Consider the following 16,564-nt stretch of genomic DNA (forward strand, 5'->3'; position numbering starts at 1 on the left):
GATGCGTTTTAAAGACACAGTGTGTAGGTAGACACACCAGCCACCTGCAACCCTATCGACTTTTTTTATTGCAGAACTACTGAAGATCCAGTCGGTTATCCATAGATGTCCCTTAATAATGCTGAATATGCTACATAACTATGAATGGCTTTGCCGCTTCACAGCTCGAGAGTCACATGACTCCTCCTGAGGGCGGAGCGTCCTCTCTCCTTCCCTCCAACGCTCCCCCCGCCCGCCGCGTTTTGCGGCCAATCAGGCGCGACGTCTCCGCCGTCGTGCTTCTGCGTGTGCGACAGTGGGAGGGCCGCTGAACGGAATACGGCAGATAGGGGAGGGGTCTCTCTGTCTGCCCCGCCCTCCTCTCCCTTAGCAAATATGGTAGTGGCGGTGGTTGGGCGCGTGCTGCTCGGGAGCCGTGCGTGGAGCGGGGCGGTGAGGACGGGGAAGCTGTTGGCGGGGCCGAAGGTAAGAGAGAAGGGAGGGAGGAAGAGAGAGTGCGCGCGGGGGGCGGGGGAGGGGAGTAGCCGCTCACGCTGCCGGTTTCTGAGCGCTCGGCGGCGCATGCGCTGTGTTTTCTCTCCCATCCCACCTCCCCCCCCCCCAAGTCCCATGTGAGGTAACTTCAGTCCCCAAAATCTTTCCTTCCTCCATGTTCAGAAAACGTTGCTCCGTAGCCCGAAGTTGACTCGAGGCAATTCGCTTCTCTGTCTTCCCACCTCGCATGCCTTTCAATAGGTTTATGTGGCAGGGCTGTGAAATGCCTGAGGTCGTACTTTGGCATTAAAGTCACAGCTCTCTCCACACAGACACACATAGATATACACACTATATGTGTGTGTGTGTGTGTATATAATATATATATATATATATATATATATATATATATTTATATATATATACGCACACTCTATATGTGTGTGTGTCTATAATACACACACACACACACACACACACATATATATATATATATATACACACACACACAGTCATACCTCGTGTTTCATTCGGTTCACATTGCATCTTTTCAGCTTGAGAATGCGGCAAGTGTATATTTCTGGGTTTTGCCACATGCGCAGAAGCACTCTATCATGCTCCACGCTTGTGCAGAAGTGCCGCTCTAGTTGAGGACATTTTGGGGTGCAAATGGCACCCCGGAACGGATCATGTCCGCAACTGGAGGTACCACTGTACACCCAGTCAGATGGGCGGGGTACAAATAAATTATACTTTACACACACACACACATACATGGCTTCTGTGCTGTTAGGATAGGAGTTGGGCCTGCAGTCGCAGCTGTAAGACCATAAGCCTCCCACGCCCATCGTATTTTTATTTACAAATGTTGTGTTCTGCTCCTCATCACAAGGGATCCCTGTATTATTATTTTTTGTGCTGTGGAGCAACTTCTTCATTTTATTTTATTTATACTTTTCAGATATATACATTTCACTGATTTGACAGTCATTTTGACATTTTAAAACTTGACTTCCTTCCCCCATCTTTTTGCGGTTCCTTAAATTTATTTTTAATATCTTACGCATATCCAAATTAACTTATTTATTCACCTTCTTTAAATATATGTAGCTGCAGGTTATTACAATAAGGATTATCGCAAGTGATTCCTGTAATTGTGCATTGCAACAATGTAAAATAATGAAAAGCAATTAAACCATATAGGCTCACGCTAATGAGAGGAGCCCAACACTACCCAGAGGGTCACAGGCAGAAATGACACGGGTGAAGTTCATTCTCTTTTTGATGATGTATTTAATAAATAATAATCCAACGACTGCCTTGGAATCTAATGGAAGAAATTGGAATTGTAGCCTGAAGTAATAAATTGCTGCATCTGTGACACTTGGATTCAGGAAAACTATTCTCAGTCCTAAATCAGGAGGGTTTGTGTGGTATAATGGGTAGGGTGTTGGATTATGACTAGAGAGACCGAAGGTTCAAATCCCTGCCTAGCGATGAACTCACTGGGTCACTGTCCTAATCTACAAACCAAATGTTTTTAAGGTATAAGGGCAAAGGTGTGTGCATGTTTAGCCCTGATTTAATTGGGAGAAGAATGAGGGGAAACCATCATGAATCATAATGAATAATAAATGTGGTGGTTCTGTTTGTGAATATGTCTCAACTGTTTGAGTATACTTTGCTTCCAACTACAGATAAATTCTCAGCTGGGCTCTCCCATCAACCAGTTTCAGTTTTGCATAGTTCAACTGCCACCACACCGTTCCCTGGCAGGGTCAGGAGCCCCCTAGATCTAAAAAATTTTTAACTAATTAATGAATTATACCACCCTCTACCCGCAGGTCTCGGGGTGGTTCACAGAATAAAATCAAAATACAGTGGTACCTCGGGTTACATACACTTCAGGTTACATATGCTTCAGGTTACAGACTCCTCTAACCCAGAAATAGTGCTTCAGGTTAAGAACTTTGCTTCAGGATGAGAACAGAAATCGTGCCCCGGCGGCACGGCAGCAGCAGGAGGCCCCATTAGCTAAAGTGGTGCTTCAGGTTAAGAACAGTTTCAGGTTAAGAATGGACCTCCGGAACGAATTAAGTACTTAACCTGAGGTACCACTGTATAAAACCACCAAATGCATAATCAAAATAGAAACAACAACCCAATAACCCCTCCCTCCCAACCCCCCCCACCACATTTTAAAAGGGCATAGGATCCTTAAATCAACAAGCTGATTTGAGAAGAAAATAGGGAAGAGTTGTAGGAGAGGAATCCCCAATAAGGTTCACACAAGAGCTGTAACTAAACAGCCAAATGGGTTTCCAGTAGTTATACGCAAAGGGTAAAGGTAAGGATAGAAAGTATAACCAAGAGTGGTCTCTTGAAAAAAGACTGAGTGCTGCTCTTCTAGTATAATAGGGCTTGTGCTGGATCTGCTGGCTCCTTTGAAAGCCACCTCCACCACCTAGCCTTGCCAATTTCCAAAACAAGCTAACTGCAGTTGAGAGATCCTCCTGCTTCCAGTCTCTGTTGTAGAGGGAGCTTCCTTCTTGACTGGCAGCTCCTAAGGCCAAGCTCTCAAGCCTGCCAGAGCTATTGAGGCATCTTTTTCTTTGGTGGGGGCTATCCTAAACACAGGCTTCTGTCTCTTGTAACTGAAGGGGGGCGGCTTTTCAGGTTGCAGAAGGTGCAAGTGGAAGTCATGCCATTGCTCACCTGCACACCTGCTCCACTAGGCAGAGGAGAAGCCAGAATTATACCGCAAAGTACCAAGACCAAGTTTAGAAGACAACTTTCCTTTGCTGCAATATATGGCATCTATACAGCACAGAAGAAACCTGGTTATCATTATGCAAAAAGGACTTGGGATAATCCAAGGTGTGAGCCAGGAGGGCCTGTACTTGTATAGGACACAATTGAACAACATGTATCATTATTTACTAAAATCACATTGCACAAAATACAGTAGGAAGATAGGACTTGTAGAACAACAGCCATCAAAAACTGTATCTACTGTGTTAAAGATATGGGAATGTAATGAAGCCCACTATTTCACCTGATTTTAAATCAGACTTTGACATTTGATGCTGGAGAAACAACCTAATTAGATAGAAAGATTAATAAAAACCAGAAATATGATCAGTTACTCAACAATTAGAAACTATTTGTGTCCTGAGAATTTATTATGGTTTAAATACTTCATATACACTGTGTTGTTACATGATGTTTAAGAGATTCTTAAGAGATTTAAAAGAATTTTATATTTAATAGGTTCTTAAGAGATTTAACAGTTTGAGGAGACTGTCCTAAAAAAGATAAAAATTGACTGTTTTGAATTTATTTTTCGAACAGAGGTATGATTGTGAATGAGAACATGTTAAGGATTACATGATTAAATGGGTGCGGGATACTGGAAATATTATCCCCATGGAAATCAGGAAATTGCTAGAGCTCATTCTTTTTGTTAAATCAAACTATAAGAGAAAACTGCTTCAAAGTAATGTCAAGGTGGTATTTAACTTCAGTTGTACTAAGTGTGATGAATAAGGATAAGAAAGTTACTTTCAATAACAATAACAGTTAGATGCTAATTTTGTAAATTTCTGTGTTGTGAGTCCTTCTTCTATTGTTACTAAATTACACTTTAATCCGAAAAGAATATTTAGACTACAACTAATCTAGAGATGATCATTGCAGCAAGGATGTTGTTTTCCCAGAAACTGAAAACTCAGCTATTGCCTCTTCAAATTAGTGACAGGATAAATAAGCTTTGGAAATTGGCTGTGATGTCAAAATTAAAATATTACTTAATATTGAAATAAACAGGATATGGACAAAATAATTTTCTTTAAGTTCGGTCCCCATTCTTTCTGTATTGTCAAAGAAATTATTGTCCCCCAACATTTCAGTATAGTTTTATATGTTTTAAGTTACGTATTAATGATAATGTAATTGTTCTGCTTAAATATGATTTAAGAAGCTATATTATTTGAAATGCATGTTCAGAAGGATTGATAGTATTATTAATAGCATTATTGTTATCAGTGTATTTTTCTTGTTGCGTTCTATGGCGCAAAAATGAAATGTTACTGTTCAGCCATTGCACAGCAAATTCTCCCACCCTTACAAGTGGGTGCTGAGATGCTAGTGGAGAGCAGCCATGGGCAATATGAGTATATAATTGATGAAATGTAACAGTTTGCAAGGATGGGCTCTCCCAATTTGCTACATGAAATGTTGCAGCCGTGTTCTGGTTTGAATTTAAACATTTAAGAACTCCTTAAGCTGGCAAATGGAATGTAACTCAGTACGTATTTCCCCTTGCTTGCTTGCTTTATTTAATTAATTTCTGTCCCAGAGCAGGGTCACTTAATGAAATAGAAACTTGTTGCATGCTGCTATCGTATCACGTGACCAACACTAAAATTCTCAGCATTGTAGTACCTAACTGTTCCTGCAAACACCACAATCAATACTGTCTGCACCTCCTCACAAGCCCTCCCTACCAAAAGAAATGAGCTTTTAACTGGTAGCTAAAACCACATAAAATTGGTGTCTGTCACATTTGAGGTGGGTGAGAGGGAATTCCAAAACTCAAGTGCCACCACAGAAAGGCTCCCGCTTGTTTTTGGTGTTGTTTTTGTTTTTGTTTTTTTGTTTTTGGGTAATATGCATAGGCTTATATTGGTAGGATCTGTCTTATATTGAATCAGTCCATTGGTCCATCTAACTCAGTATTTAATAAAAATAAAAATAATTTTTTTTTATTTATATCCCACCCTCCCCAGCCAAAGCTGGGCTCAGAGCGGCTAACAACAATAACAGTAACACAGCATCCTAAAATCAATTCATTTTAAAATCAGTTCAAAATCAAATTAATGGCAACCATTGGGCTAGAGTTCTGTGAGGATTACCAAAGGAGGGGGTCAGACTGTGCCTTGGCCAAAGGCCTGGTGGAACAGCTCTGTCTTGCAGGCCCTGCGGAAAGATGTTTGTCTGCGCTTTCTAGCAGTGGGTCTCCAGGTGTCTTCACCAGCCTTACCTGGAGATGCCAGGGACTGATGCATGCAAAGCAGATGCTCTCCCACTCAGCTCTGACTCTTCCCCACTTAAATTTTGATTAATACAACTTATGCCTTATATTAATGAATGGATGCTTACAAGTCTAGGGGGCATATAACGTTCTAGACAATGCAATATACAAAACTGTACTACCAGGATGAACAGACGGGACACTGGTCTTCAGCTGGTGGACTAGGACTTACTACCGGGTTGTGACTTGACCTAAAGTAGGTTGCAACAGCAATACTACCATCATATCAGTATAGGATATATTCTAGGATTGCCATATGTCCGGATTTTCCTGGACATTACCGGGATTTCAAAGTCCGGGGGGGGGGGGGGGTTTGATTTCCAAAAGGCAGTGCTTTGTCCTGGATCTTAGGAGTCAATTGAAAAATCTTGTTTTTTGGCTCAAAAAAACTCAACAACTTTGGGGTTTGTCTTAAAAAAGTGCAGCTACGCTGCTGATTTTCAACATAATTGTAATAAATTAGGGGTCAAAATAATGCTTACAGTGTCTTGCAGCTTTAATACAGAATTACCTGTAAATAATTAAGTAAACATCTCTTACTGTAAAATCCTATACTTGTCTGCTCAGAAATAAGCCTCTTTGAGTTTGCTTCTGTTTGACTAAAAAATAATGTGTGTAGGTGGTTCCCTGTGTGGACAATTCACCTACAGGGGTCGGGTCTAAAAGCAAGTGTGACAGAGACAGAGGGAGCACTTTCTCTTGCCTATTCACCAGCTTCTAACAGTTTCACTCTAGCTGGTGGAACCTGGAGGGGGGAGCCACAGTTTATGCAAAATCTGCCTTGTGAAGGCAGATTGATCATCCTGCTAATGCTCTGCTTATATATTTCTAAGTAATGCAAATATTACAAATACACCATAAACCTCCAGTGCCCTTCTCATCCAAATCCCTGGTGTTCTGCCTCTTGAACACCTCATATCTTGGAACTAGGGAGCACGTGACAATACTTAAAAGTAGCTGGGCAGGCTAATGTATTTATCTGTCATGGATGAAAAATACTATCCAGGTTAAAAGAGAAAAGCCAAGAAATCACTTTTCCCAGTACCATTTTCTATTCCTGGAAAGTGGGAAGAGCCACTGAGCTCCTCCTCCCTAGGACTCATCATTGTCCTTGTTTCTGCAGTGGTTTTCAGGCCTTGAAAGCTCATATTTAACTACATAAAAGATGGTTGGGATATCACCAAAGAAATGCCCTTGTGTTGCATCAGGACAAGATGCCATTGGTTCTATAAGTGGGGCTTGCTTTTTATGACTGAGTGCTACTGGTTAGGGGTAATACAAGGAATTATAGGAAGGACCCTTTATTTCTTTTGGCATGAGACCTTCGTTTGTTGCTGTTGAAAGGCCTGGATAGGTCAGTTGGTTAGAGCGTGTTGCTGATAACACCAAGGTTGCAGGTTCAGTGCCCGTATGGGACAGCTGCATATTCCTGTGTTGTGGGGCATTGGACTAGATGATCCTTAGGGTCACTCCCAACTCTTAACATTTTATGATTCTATGAAAGGCTATGGAAAATATTTCATATCTGAATTCAGCACTTCAGATATTGGACAGCAAAAAAGGCATCTCTTTCTTTGTCAGAAACTTTAGCTTGTGACTTGTTGGGAATAGGCCCTCTTTTGAAATCCTTGGGACTTTCTTTTGGGTAGATCTGTATAGCTAGGCATGCAAGGCACAGAACTCAAACTGAAGTAAGAATATGTGTCACATTGTAGCCTGAAAGATTTGACCACTAGATGGCTAACTCCTTAAATTGCTCTCTAGCAAAACTGTTGAGTTGATCTACAAGATTTCACCTTCCAACTTCTTTTCCACCCTCCCATTTCTTTTTCTTGTTTCTTTCCAGGGAGACAACTCCAGTAATCTGTTTATGGAATAATTAGACTGCTGAGAAGCTTTGTTAATATGAACACAGGACAAATAAAGTAGTGCATAAGGATGGCTCTTTGCCAAGCTTGAGCCATTACTGCTTTGCCAGTGATTCTTCTGTTCCTTTGGCAGAGTGCTTGATTGAAATTACAGTTGTCTTACCCACTGATTATCTTGGTAAAAGAAAAACAAATCTGTCTAGCCATATCTTACAGGATTCCATAAAAGCCAGAAGATAACTGTCTTTTGGACCATTGTTTTGAGCAGAAATTGTATTCGCTAGTAGGCATTGATGGCAATCGCACTAGGGTTTTAAGAGGGAGGAAGTAAATTGCTCAGCCAAAACTGTCAGCCAGGCTTTTTAAATGGGCTGTCTTAGTCAATATGGTAGGCAAATATGCTAAAAAGCTTTGAGTCCTCATAATCTGAAGTTTTAAGAATTGGTCAACATTTACCAAGAACAGTGTAGAATTTCTTTAAAAATAAGTGTTTGCACGCATGCTTTCAATACAGTATATGGTACTAAGACTGTAGTCTTGTAAATTAGTTACACTGAGTTCAGTGAGACTTATTCCAAGTAAAAGTGCTTATGAAATGCAACCTTAATATATTCTCAGTGCACTCAAGAAATATATATTTCTATCATTATTATTTTTACATCTGTTAGCTAACACATGAAAGAGGATGTGAGCCGGATTGGATTTGAGTGTGTGAAATTTGGCCTCTTGGATGTCCCGAGTTTCATTCGCTTCTGAAAAATCAGGTGCATGAAAATATTGAAAATTAAGTAACCTGTTTTACTGAAGGTTTAGGCACATAGAATTCTAGAGGAGTAGACTCTCTTTACAGCTCCTTTTCTCATCCTTCTTCCCATTCCACCCCTGTTTTCTTTGCCAACACTTACCATAAGTGACCTAGACCTATCTTCCACCTTCTTCGTCTGTGTGCTTGCCAAAATATCATAGGGACACTTTACCCGATTATTAGTTATATTAGATGGGGATATGTAAATAAAATACGTCTTGTATGTTTAAAGGCAGGCATTTTGAAAAACAAACGATTACAGTGCTACTTCGGGTTAAGTACTTAATTCGTTCCGGAGGTCCATTCTTAACCCAAAACTGTTCTTAACCTGAAGCACCACTTTAGCTAATGGGGCCTCCTGCTGCCGCTGCACTGTTGCTGCACGATTTCTGTTCTCATCCTGAAGCAAAGTTCTTAACCCGAGGTACTATTTCTGGGTTAGCGGAGTCTGTAACCTGAAGCGTCTGTAACCCGAGGTACCACCATACTTGCTTCATCGTGACATCTGTCTCAGAAAACCAAGTTTCTTGGAAAACAATAGTCCCTAATGAGAATTTATTTACAGAGCAGATGCCAGATATTTACAGAGCAATAATTAATCTTGCCACATTACTTCTTTTCTAGAATAGTGCTGCTCTTCTTCTTCTTCTTCTAGAATAGGGATGTGGCCCTGCAGATGCTACTGGGCTATAAGTCCCATCATCTCTCCTGCTGGCTGATGCTGGTGAGAATTGGAATCCAACATCTGGAGGATCACAAGTTTCCTACCACTACTTTAGAGCTTTATGTTTGAAAGGAACAAAGAAATTTCACTCATATAAATCACAAGCGCCAGATCCCTGGAAGTGTTCCAGTAATATTTAACTGGAAAATTAAGTGGATTGTCTTATGTTAACATGTATTAAATTTTAAAATGTATTGGAGTTTAAGATGCATTTTAGCTCCACAGCAATAGCCCTGTGAGATGGGTTATGCAGTTGGGACAGTATAATTTACCCAAGAATTCAAGTGAGCTCACATCTATATATGTGTTTTTCTACAGTTATAGCCTGCCTTTCTATCTTCTGTCAGTGAAATAAAGGCAACATAAAAAGAGTTCCCTGGTAGTGTCTCAACCAGGCACTGAGGAGTCCAGACTGCCTTAGCTTCAGCACGGTTGCCATATTCTGTGCCTTGATCCATGCTGTCCCTTTTATTTTGAGGTTTGTGATCTGTGTTTCCCTTCCCTAGACATTAAGACTGATCTGCACTACCACAACAGCGCAGAGGAAAAATGTTGCCGCTTCAGGACCTGAAAAGTACACAGAAGCTTTTATCAAAAAACAGACTGAAGATTTCAACATAGGAAAGAGACATTTAGCCAACATGATGGGAGAAGATCCAGAAACTTTTACCCAAGAGGATATTGATGTAAGTATGGTTGCTCAGTTGGAGAAGTAATTTACTGCAGGGTTTCAGAATTGAAAGCTCTTTGCTTCAGCATGAGCCCCTTAGCTCTCCGTGAATTTTAATCGAACTGTCAGCGTACAAGCGAATGCTACTATACATAGAAAACATTGCAACTGTGGCTCTGAATAGAGATTCTACCCCTACTACTGTGCGAGGTCAGACATCACACTGCAGAACTCTATACTATACCTTGCTAAAGCACAGCAGGTTCTTTTTAAAACTACTAATGGATAATCCCCTTGATCTGAGGTCGTAAGAACCACTATCAAGGTTTATATAGCATTTGGAAGCATTTACCCGTAATTTGACCTGCTGAGTAGACTTATGCTGGGTTTCATGTATGATACTATAACAGCTAGCATTGGCAAGTGACCTTTTTCAACACTTAGGGCCAACACTTGGGTTGCAACTCTGCATGCTTATTTTGGAGCAAGACCTACAGGAGGTTATTCAGAGTAAACATGCCTGTTCCGCTTTTGATTTGTGACTTCAAGTACATATTTGACATTGAGCTTTAATTCTTTCTGGTTGCCCCTGTGTTAGGTGCTTTGCTGATCAAATAAAATTTAAAAAAATCATTGGAACTAATATCTCCTTCCCTCCACAATCTAATCTCTCCCACCCTACCACATTCTACCCTGTGTTATTTTTTTGATGGTATGGCACAAAATGTCAGTAGTTGTGAGCCACTGCAGTTTAATGTAATTTCCACATAAAGAAGCAGAATGTGTCTGAATACTGGGTGCTGTGACAAGCAAGATGGAAGCACACTAACTTACTTACAAATGTTGAAAAGCAAGCTGTGTAGGTGGCCATAGTTGAAAACAAAATATTGCACACTGTTCTGATCTAGCAGGGCAATTTTAATTCTCCTTGTTGTTTCAGTTTTTTAAAATAGTCTTATCTTCCCCCTTGGTCCTATCCTTTTTCCTGATTCTTTCTAGAATAGCACATGCACCTTGCTGGTTGGTTCTACAGTGTACAGCCAAAAGCTCTTGTGCTACTGGGACAAAGGGAGAGATTTATAATATGCCACCCCCCAGTACAAATTTATTTATTAGACTGGTTCAAGTTTTGACCTCCACATTGCATGCCTCAGCATGAAGCCATGTTTATATGGAGTTGCATTGATCTCTGAGCAGCTTTGATGTAAAGGCACAAACTAGAGAGTCTGTGTCAGCATTAAAAACCTTATGATAAGCAAGTCAGTTCTTTAAGCTTGAATTACTCGCATTTCCTCATGTTTATTAACTTCGTTAAGGCTAACAGACCAATTCAATGCTTGTTGACCTCCCCTGAGATTGAAGGGAGATTGTTAAGATTTGGGGCACAAGCTCATGGCACAGATTTGGCTCTGGTCAGTTTAAAATGGTGGGTGATTCTGTAAGCCCCAAAAATCTGGGACTCAAGACTCCTGTGCTACTCCTAACAATGCTGCTGGTTCAAAACACATACCAGGGCGCTTTTCTCTCTGATCCTAGGTAGCATGTGCCACAGCAGCCAGGATGTGTTAGTGATGTAGCCCAAAGAAGTCAGTGATGACTCCAACATTCTTTCTGCAGAAAGGAAGACTGGCCTGGAAATGAGGGTATAACAACTAATACGTATGATGGAGAAGCTTTGATTTACACTAGCCAGGGGCAGTTACTCCAATTCATCCTGCAGTGGGAAATTTCAGCAGCCCAGACAAAGTGATTGCCAGCATCCCTATCTGAATGCTGGGACTGGTAAAAATCAAAACGGAAAGTGTTACTTTCCCTTGTGTATTTGCAAAAACGGGGGACGAAGCAGTGGGCAAGAATGGGGCAGTTGAGCTCATTCCTTGCCTGCTTTCTTCCCTCAGTCCCCTAACTTGGTTGCCTGCCTGCCTCTCCCTCCCACCTTTGTAAGGGATAAGTTCTGATCTTGAAATCAGGCCAAAGAAAAAGGATTTGGGGAAGAGATCATTCATTCATTCATTCATTTTGCAGGGAGAAGGCATGGGTAGAGTGTGACACTCTTTGGTCTTTTCTCTGCAAAAAATGATCTCCCCACCACACTGCTGCTTTTATATATGTATTTACTAGTGCCTTGTGTTTTAGAACACAGCTTGCCTCCCAACAGTCTAGTTAGATAGACTCTTAAACTCACACATGCCAGTTCTTCCCCAGCAGTTCCTTCCAATAATATTAGATGCTTTGAGGGGGGGGGGGGAGTCACCTGAAACTATATTGAGCCCTAATATGACGTAATCTTAAGATCTTGTACCAAACCCCAACCTTGTGGCCAAGAAACACAGGAGGTTTTAGATACAACTTTGTGAATTAGGAGTTAGGCCCAAGTCTAGTTTATTGCAAACTCCCTCCTCAAGAAAACTTTTCCTTGAGAAAAATGAGGTATATCCTGAAAAATCTCATTTTCTCCTTCTTGCAGATGTCAGGTATAAGACCAGTTCAACACGTTATCTTTTTTTAAAAAAGAGAAGACAACAAAGAACAACATTTTACTTAGCAAAGCATAGTACTTGTAATGCTTGTTCAAATAACATCAGGTGTTGTAAATACTTAGGCTGTATAACAGTGTCTGCTATGCATAATTAAATTTCTGTTATAAAAATATAAAAGCCGCTTAGCACTGGCAGCAGAATTATCAGGCTTTACACTTGGAATGGTAATAATTCCTTCTGATGAGTACTTATGCATCTCCTGTCGTCTACTGTTAATCAGTGTGTGTCGTGCATTTCCAAAGTAGACATCCTAGGGTTCTTTTTCTTACTGGCATTTTGGATGTGTGTGTTTTGAAACAAGTCATACAGAGAAATATGTTAACGGGGTTGTCATTGCGTTCACGAGATATTTTTTTGCGCAGAGTAGTGCTTTCCTGGTGGTTTTATTTTTTAGAAATAAAAAGTTAAGCTATAAATTACAACTGTGTGTCTTGGGGAGAGGCGGGGGGACTCCAGTAAATTGATATATAACTCTGCAGAAGTCTACCAATTGCTTTTTAATTGGTATTATAGACCGTGCTCTGAAATCCGGATGTTTTATTCTCCTATGTGTGAATATGCAGTATGAAGTTTCTCTAATTGATTCGCTTTGCCCATTCCATTTGATGTATCATTTTTCACAATATTTCATAATTTGTGCTCATTTCTAATGAACAGAGTCGTTAGGACAGGCATGTCTAAGTACAACTGACAGCTAACATTAGGTGCCAGATGCAGTTTATAAAGCTATGTAGAACTGTAGAGAACAGTTTAAATAAATTAGCACCTGTACATTAGTCTCACTTGCTGGTAATTTATAAGCGAATCAGTAGAGATGACATTTAGGTAAGTCATTGATCAAGTTAACAGCTGCATACCCGCTGCCCAGCTGGGATACCTAATTAATAGAGATTGCAGTCCTGACCTAGTGCTTTTCCCTGGGTTGAGAATGTAATCCTTTTATTTTGTGATTTCATTTTTAATGTATGGTGCAAACACACCTTAGCTTTGAACAGTTGGACGATATTAACATATAACCATTCAAAAAAAGGTAGCCCAACCAGTACCCAAGCCAACTTGGAATGATATTTTATAATCCATTAAATGCAGTCACATCATCCTGTTATTTATTTTGGACCTCTGTTGAAGACTGCTTCCTTGTTGAAAGCTTGATAAAGAAAGGTGAGAGTTGTTGGTATATGTGAGCGCTAAATAAGTTTGTGGGTGGGGTAAGCCAAACGTCTGGATTGTACTGATTTGCAGACTGCCTGTCGCATTTCATGGAATCATAGAATTGTGGAGTTGGAAGGGACCACAAGGTTCATCTAGTCCAATCCCCTTTTTGCCCATTGTGGGGCTAGAACCCACAACCTAATGCATAGTGACCTAATGTCTAATGCATAAATATAAAACAAATGTTTTAAGAAACTAACTTCATTGACAAATGCCTTTTTCCAAGAGGCACAGCAGCATAGTTCTCTCTGGCGAATAATTTTATTGCGTAAAGCATATTTATTAAAAGGAATAAAAGGTGTAGGGAAAGCTTCCTTTGCTCCAAAAGAACATGTCTCCCCCCCCCTTTTTTTTTTCTTTTTTGCTGCAAATCTACCAAGGAGGAGGTTTACGATACCTTGATTTTTATTACAAAATATAAAGTAGCTGTAGGTTGCTTTTGAAGGGAGTTGGAAGAAAGTTGGAGGAGATGTTATAAAGCCTGCCGGCTAAAACTTACATTTCAGAAGAGAATAAAACATCAGTTGAGAGACTCCTATAAGAAAGCATGAAAATACTTTAAATTTTTATATATTGCCTATACATTTGGCTGGTAACATAATATCATTTTTTATACCCAGTTCTAAATAAAACAAACTGGGTTTCATGCAGTTATGTGATGATATCACCTGGAAACAGAACATCAGACCTAGTTTGTATTTGAAAACGAATTATATGTCTTCCTCTTGATAACATTTTCTTGAAGCCAAAGTATCTATTTTCTTTCCATGTGAGGCTATAGTAATTCCTGCTTCCTTCAGGGTCCATCAGAACATGTGATTGCAGCTCACTTAAAAAAGGGTGCCCAAGTCTACATTAATTTTATCCTTAACGTTTATCCAAAGTAACGTTTTTGTGTAATTTGGGTCCTGAATGTATGGGAGTATATAACACCGGCAGCAGTTTTAGCCTACCTATTCATCTTTCTCTATACATGCCATGATTTGGCATGTATAGGTCCATTTCTCGAGATCCGTTTCAGCTGAATGTTCAGCATAGCATAAGCTGCTGTCTCCCCACCCCAATATCAAATTGGAATATAAATAATAATTATAAAGGAACACATTTTTATGAAACAAATCAAACACAAATTAGACGAGTACGTATTACTAACTTTACAATAAAATAATATTGGGTCATTTAGAATTCTATAGCCCACCTTCAGACTTAAGATAAGCTCTGCTGCTGCTTGCACATTTATCCAAAGAAGAGACAGACAAGTAAAAAACAATCAGATTAATCAAAACTGAAAAACTGTGTTGCCATCGTTGCATACGAATCAAACTATTTTTTTTTAAAAAAATTGTGATTAGTATTGAATACATATGCGTTAAACATTTGGTAATTAATATTTTCAAGACACCTGTAATTTGGACTGGATGATTTCTTTCAGTTTCTTTAGTTGCTTGAACAGAATTATTTGAGTGGTAGTCAACTAAGCCGTACTCAGTGTAGGCTGTTTTAATTTGTGTAAGCTGCCTTGAGTTCCAATGTGAGAAAAGGGGGGGGGGGGATATAAATAAATAAAGTAATAAAATAAGAGAAATTACTGAACATGACTAAGTTAGGTCCATTAACAAGAATAATAATTTTATTATTTATACTCCACCCATCTGGCTGGGTTGCCCCGGCCACATTAATGGCAGTGGGATTACTTTAAGTAAAACTGAGTTGAATGCCACACCTTTTCTTTAAAGTCTCAGTTAAAAAATAAATTAGAACTTTTTGGTAGAGAAGAAGTGAGAGGTGAGCCATCAGGAAGTTTGTTTCTTTTTCATAGAAGGAAGAGACTTAAAAGTGTTATTTGTAGAGTGATTGTATTCATTAGTCACCAGCAATGCTCTAGTAGTTGCAGGTTGCTTTTTGGAAAACGTGAGGCACCTGCTTGCTACTGAAGTGCCGGCCTCTAATCTTGGCACAAGCACAGCATATTTTGTCTCTTTTAGGACCCTAAGACACCTGGAGAAATACATGGGCCTCCAAAGATTTTCATCATATTAATACTGAACCACATTTTGTAAAACAAAGCACCTTCTTACTTGCGCTTGTGTGCCACAGTTTCTCTCTTATTTCATTCAGCATCAGGATCTTGCATTGTACCAAAGATCACACCTGAGGCTTTCTGCTGTGATTTTAACCATTTTAAAGTTTTCTTTAAAAAACAAAAAAGTGTTGTGGTCTGGGCACCAATTGCAGTAGCCTTGCTGAAGCTAAGCATCACCAGTGACGGGACTGCTAAAGAGCCCTATGTACATACCACATATCGTGTTATTGATGACACGATATGAATGAAAACATTAGAATTTTCATTGGAAGCCACATAATAAGGTGAAAAGAGGCGTGGATCTGTAGAACAGGAATGGGGTTGTGATTTAAGATTTCAGCATCCTAATAGCACTAATTGAAGGAGTCCTGATGTTGGCACATGCTAGAGCTAGTTTTCTTATGCTACCATTGCACAGTAAGTTACCTTTAGGTCGTTGTCCTTTAGAGTGCCATATGTTTACATGATAGATATGAGCAGCGCTAGCAGCTGGATCTTCCTGTACCTGCAGTCTAGATGAACATGTCCTTCTTGCTATCTCGGATCACCCCAAAAGTATGATTTTAAGATTGCAGGTTAGCTCAGGTTGAGCATGATAATTTTATTCTCAGGGTTGTGAGTTTGAGCCCCATGTTGGGCAAAAGATTCTGTGTGTCTGTGTGGAGAGGGTAACAACGTTCAGATTTTTGGGCATTGAATTACAAGAGGATCTGTCCTGGAGTGTCAACACAAGGGGGCTTGTGAAGAAGGCACAGCAGAGACTGTACTTTTTGAGAATACTAAGGAAAAACCATCTTCTGCAGAAACTGCTGCTTGCCTTCTATCACTGTGCCATTGAGAGCGTGCTCACTTATGGCTTATGTGTGTGGTACGGAAGCTGTACTACCCAGGACAGGATGGGGTTGCGCAGGGTTGTTAAGGCAGCAGAGAGCATTGTTGGCTGCCTACTCTCCGCCTTAGAGCAGATTTATGCCACAAGGTGCCATAGGAAGGCACTGGACATAGTGAAAGATCCATCGCATCCTGGTCACTGTCTCTTCGAGCTCTTGCCGTCGGGACGGAGATACAGGACGATGAAGACAAGAACAAGCCGTCT

General features: G+C 40.2%; 1 protein-coding gene across 1 annotated transcript in view; it reads left to right on the plus strand.

Moving 5' to 3' along the window:
* The first annotated feature begins 292 nt into the window (after positions 1-292).
* The window catches only part of MRPS9 (mitochondrial ribosomal protein S9), a 39,154-nt gene continuing 22,882 nt past the window's right edge, over positions 293-16,564 (plus strand). The window contains exons 1-2 of the mRNA XM_083438004.1: positions 293-465; positions 9,470-9,649. Of these exons, the coding sequence (XP_083294130.1) occupies positions 376-465; positions 9,470-9,649 (270 nt within the window). The 5' untranslated portion in view covers positions 293-375. The remainder of the gene's footprint in view (positions 466-9,469; positions 9,650-16,564) is intronic.

The sequence above is a fragment of the Podarcis tiliguerta genome, assembly GCF_965153285.1.
Source record: "Podarcis tiliguerta genome assembly, chromosome: 4".
NCBI classification, from domain to species: domain Eukaryota; kingdom Metazoa; phylum Chordata; class Lepidosauria; order Squamata; family Lacertidae; genus Podarcis; species Podarcis tiliguerta.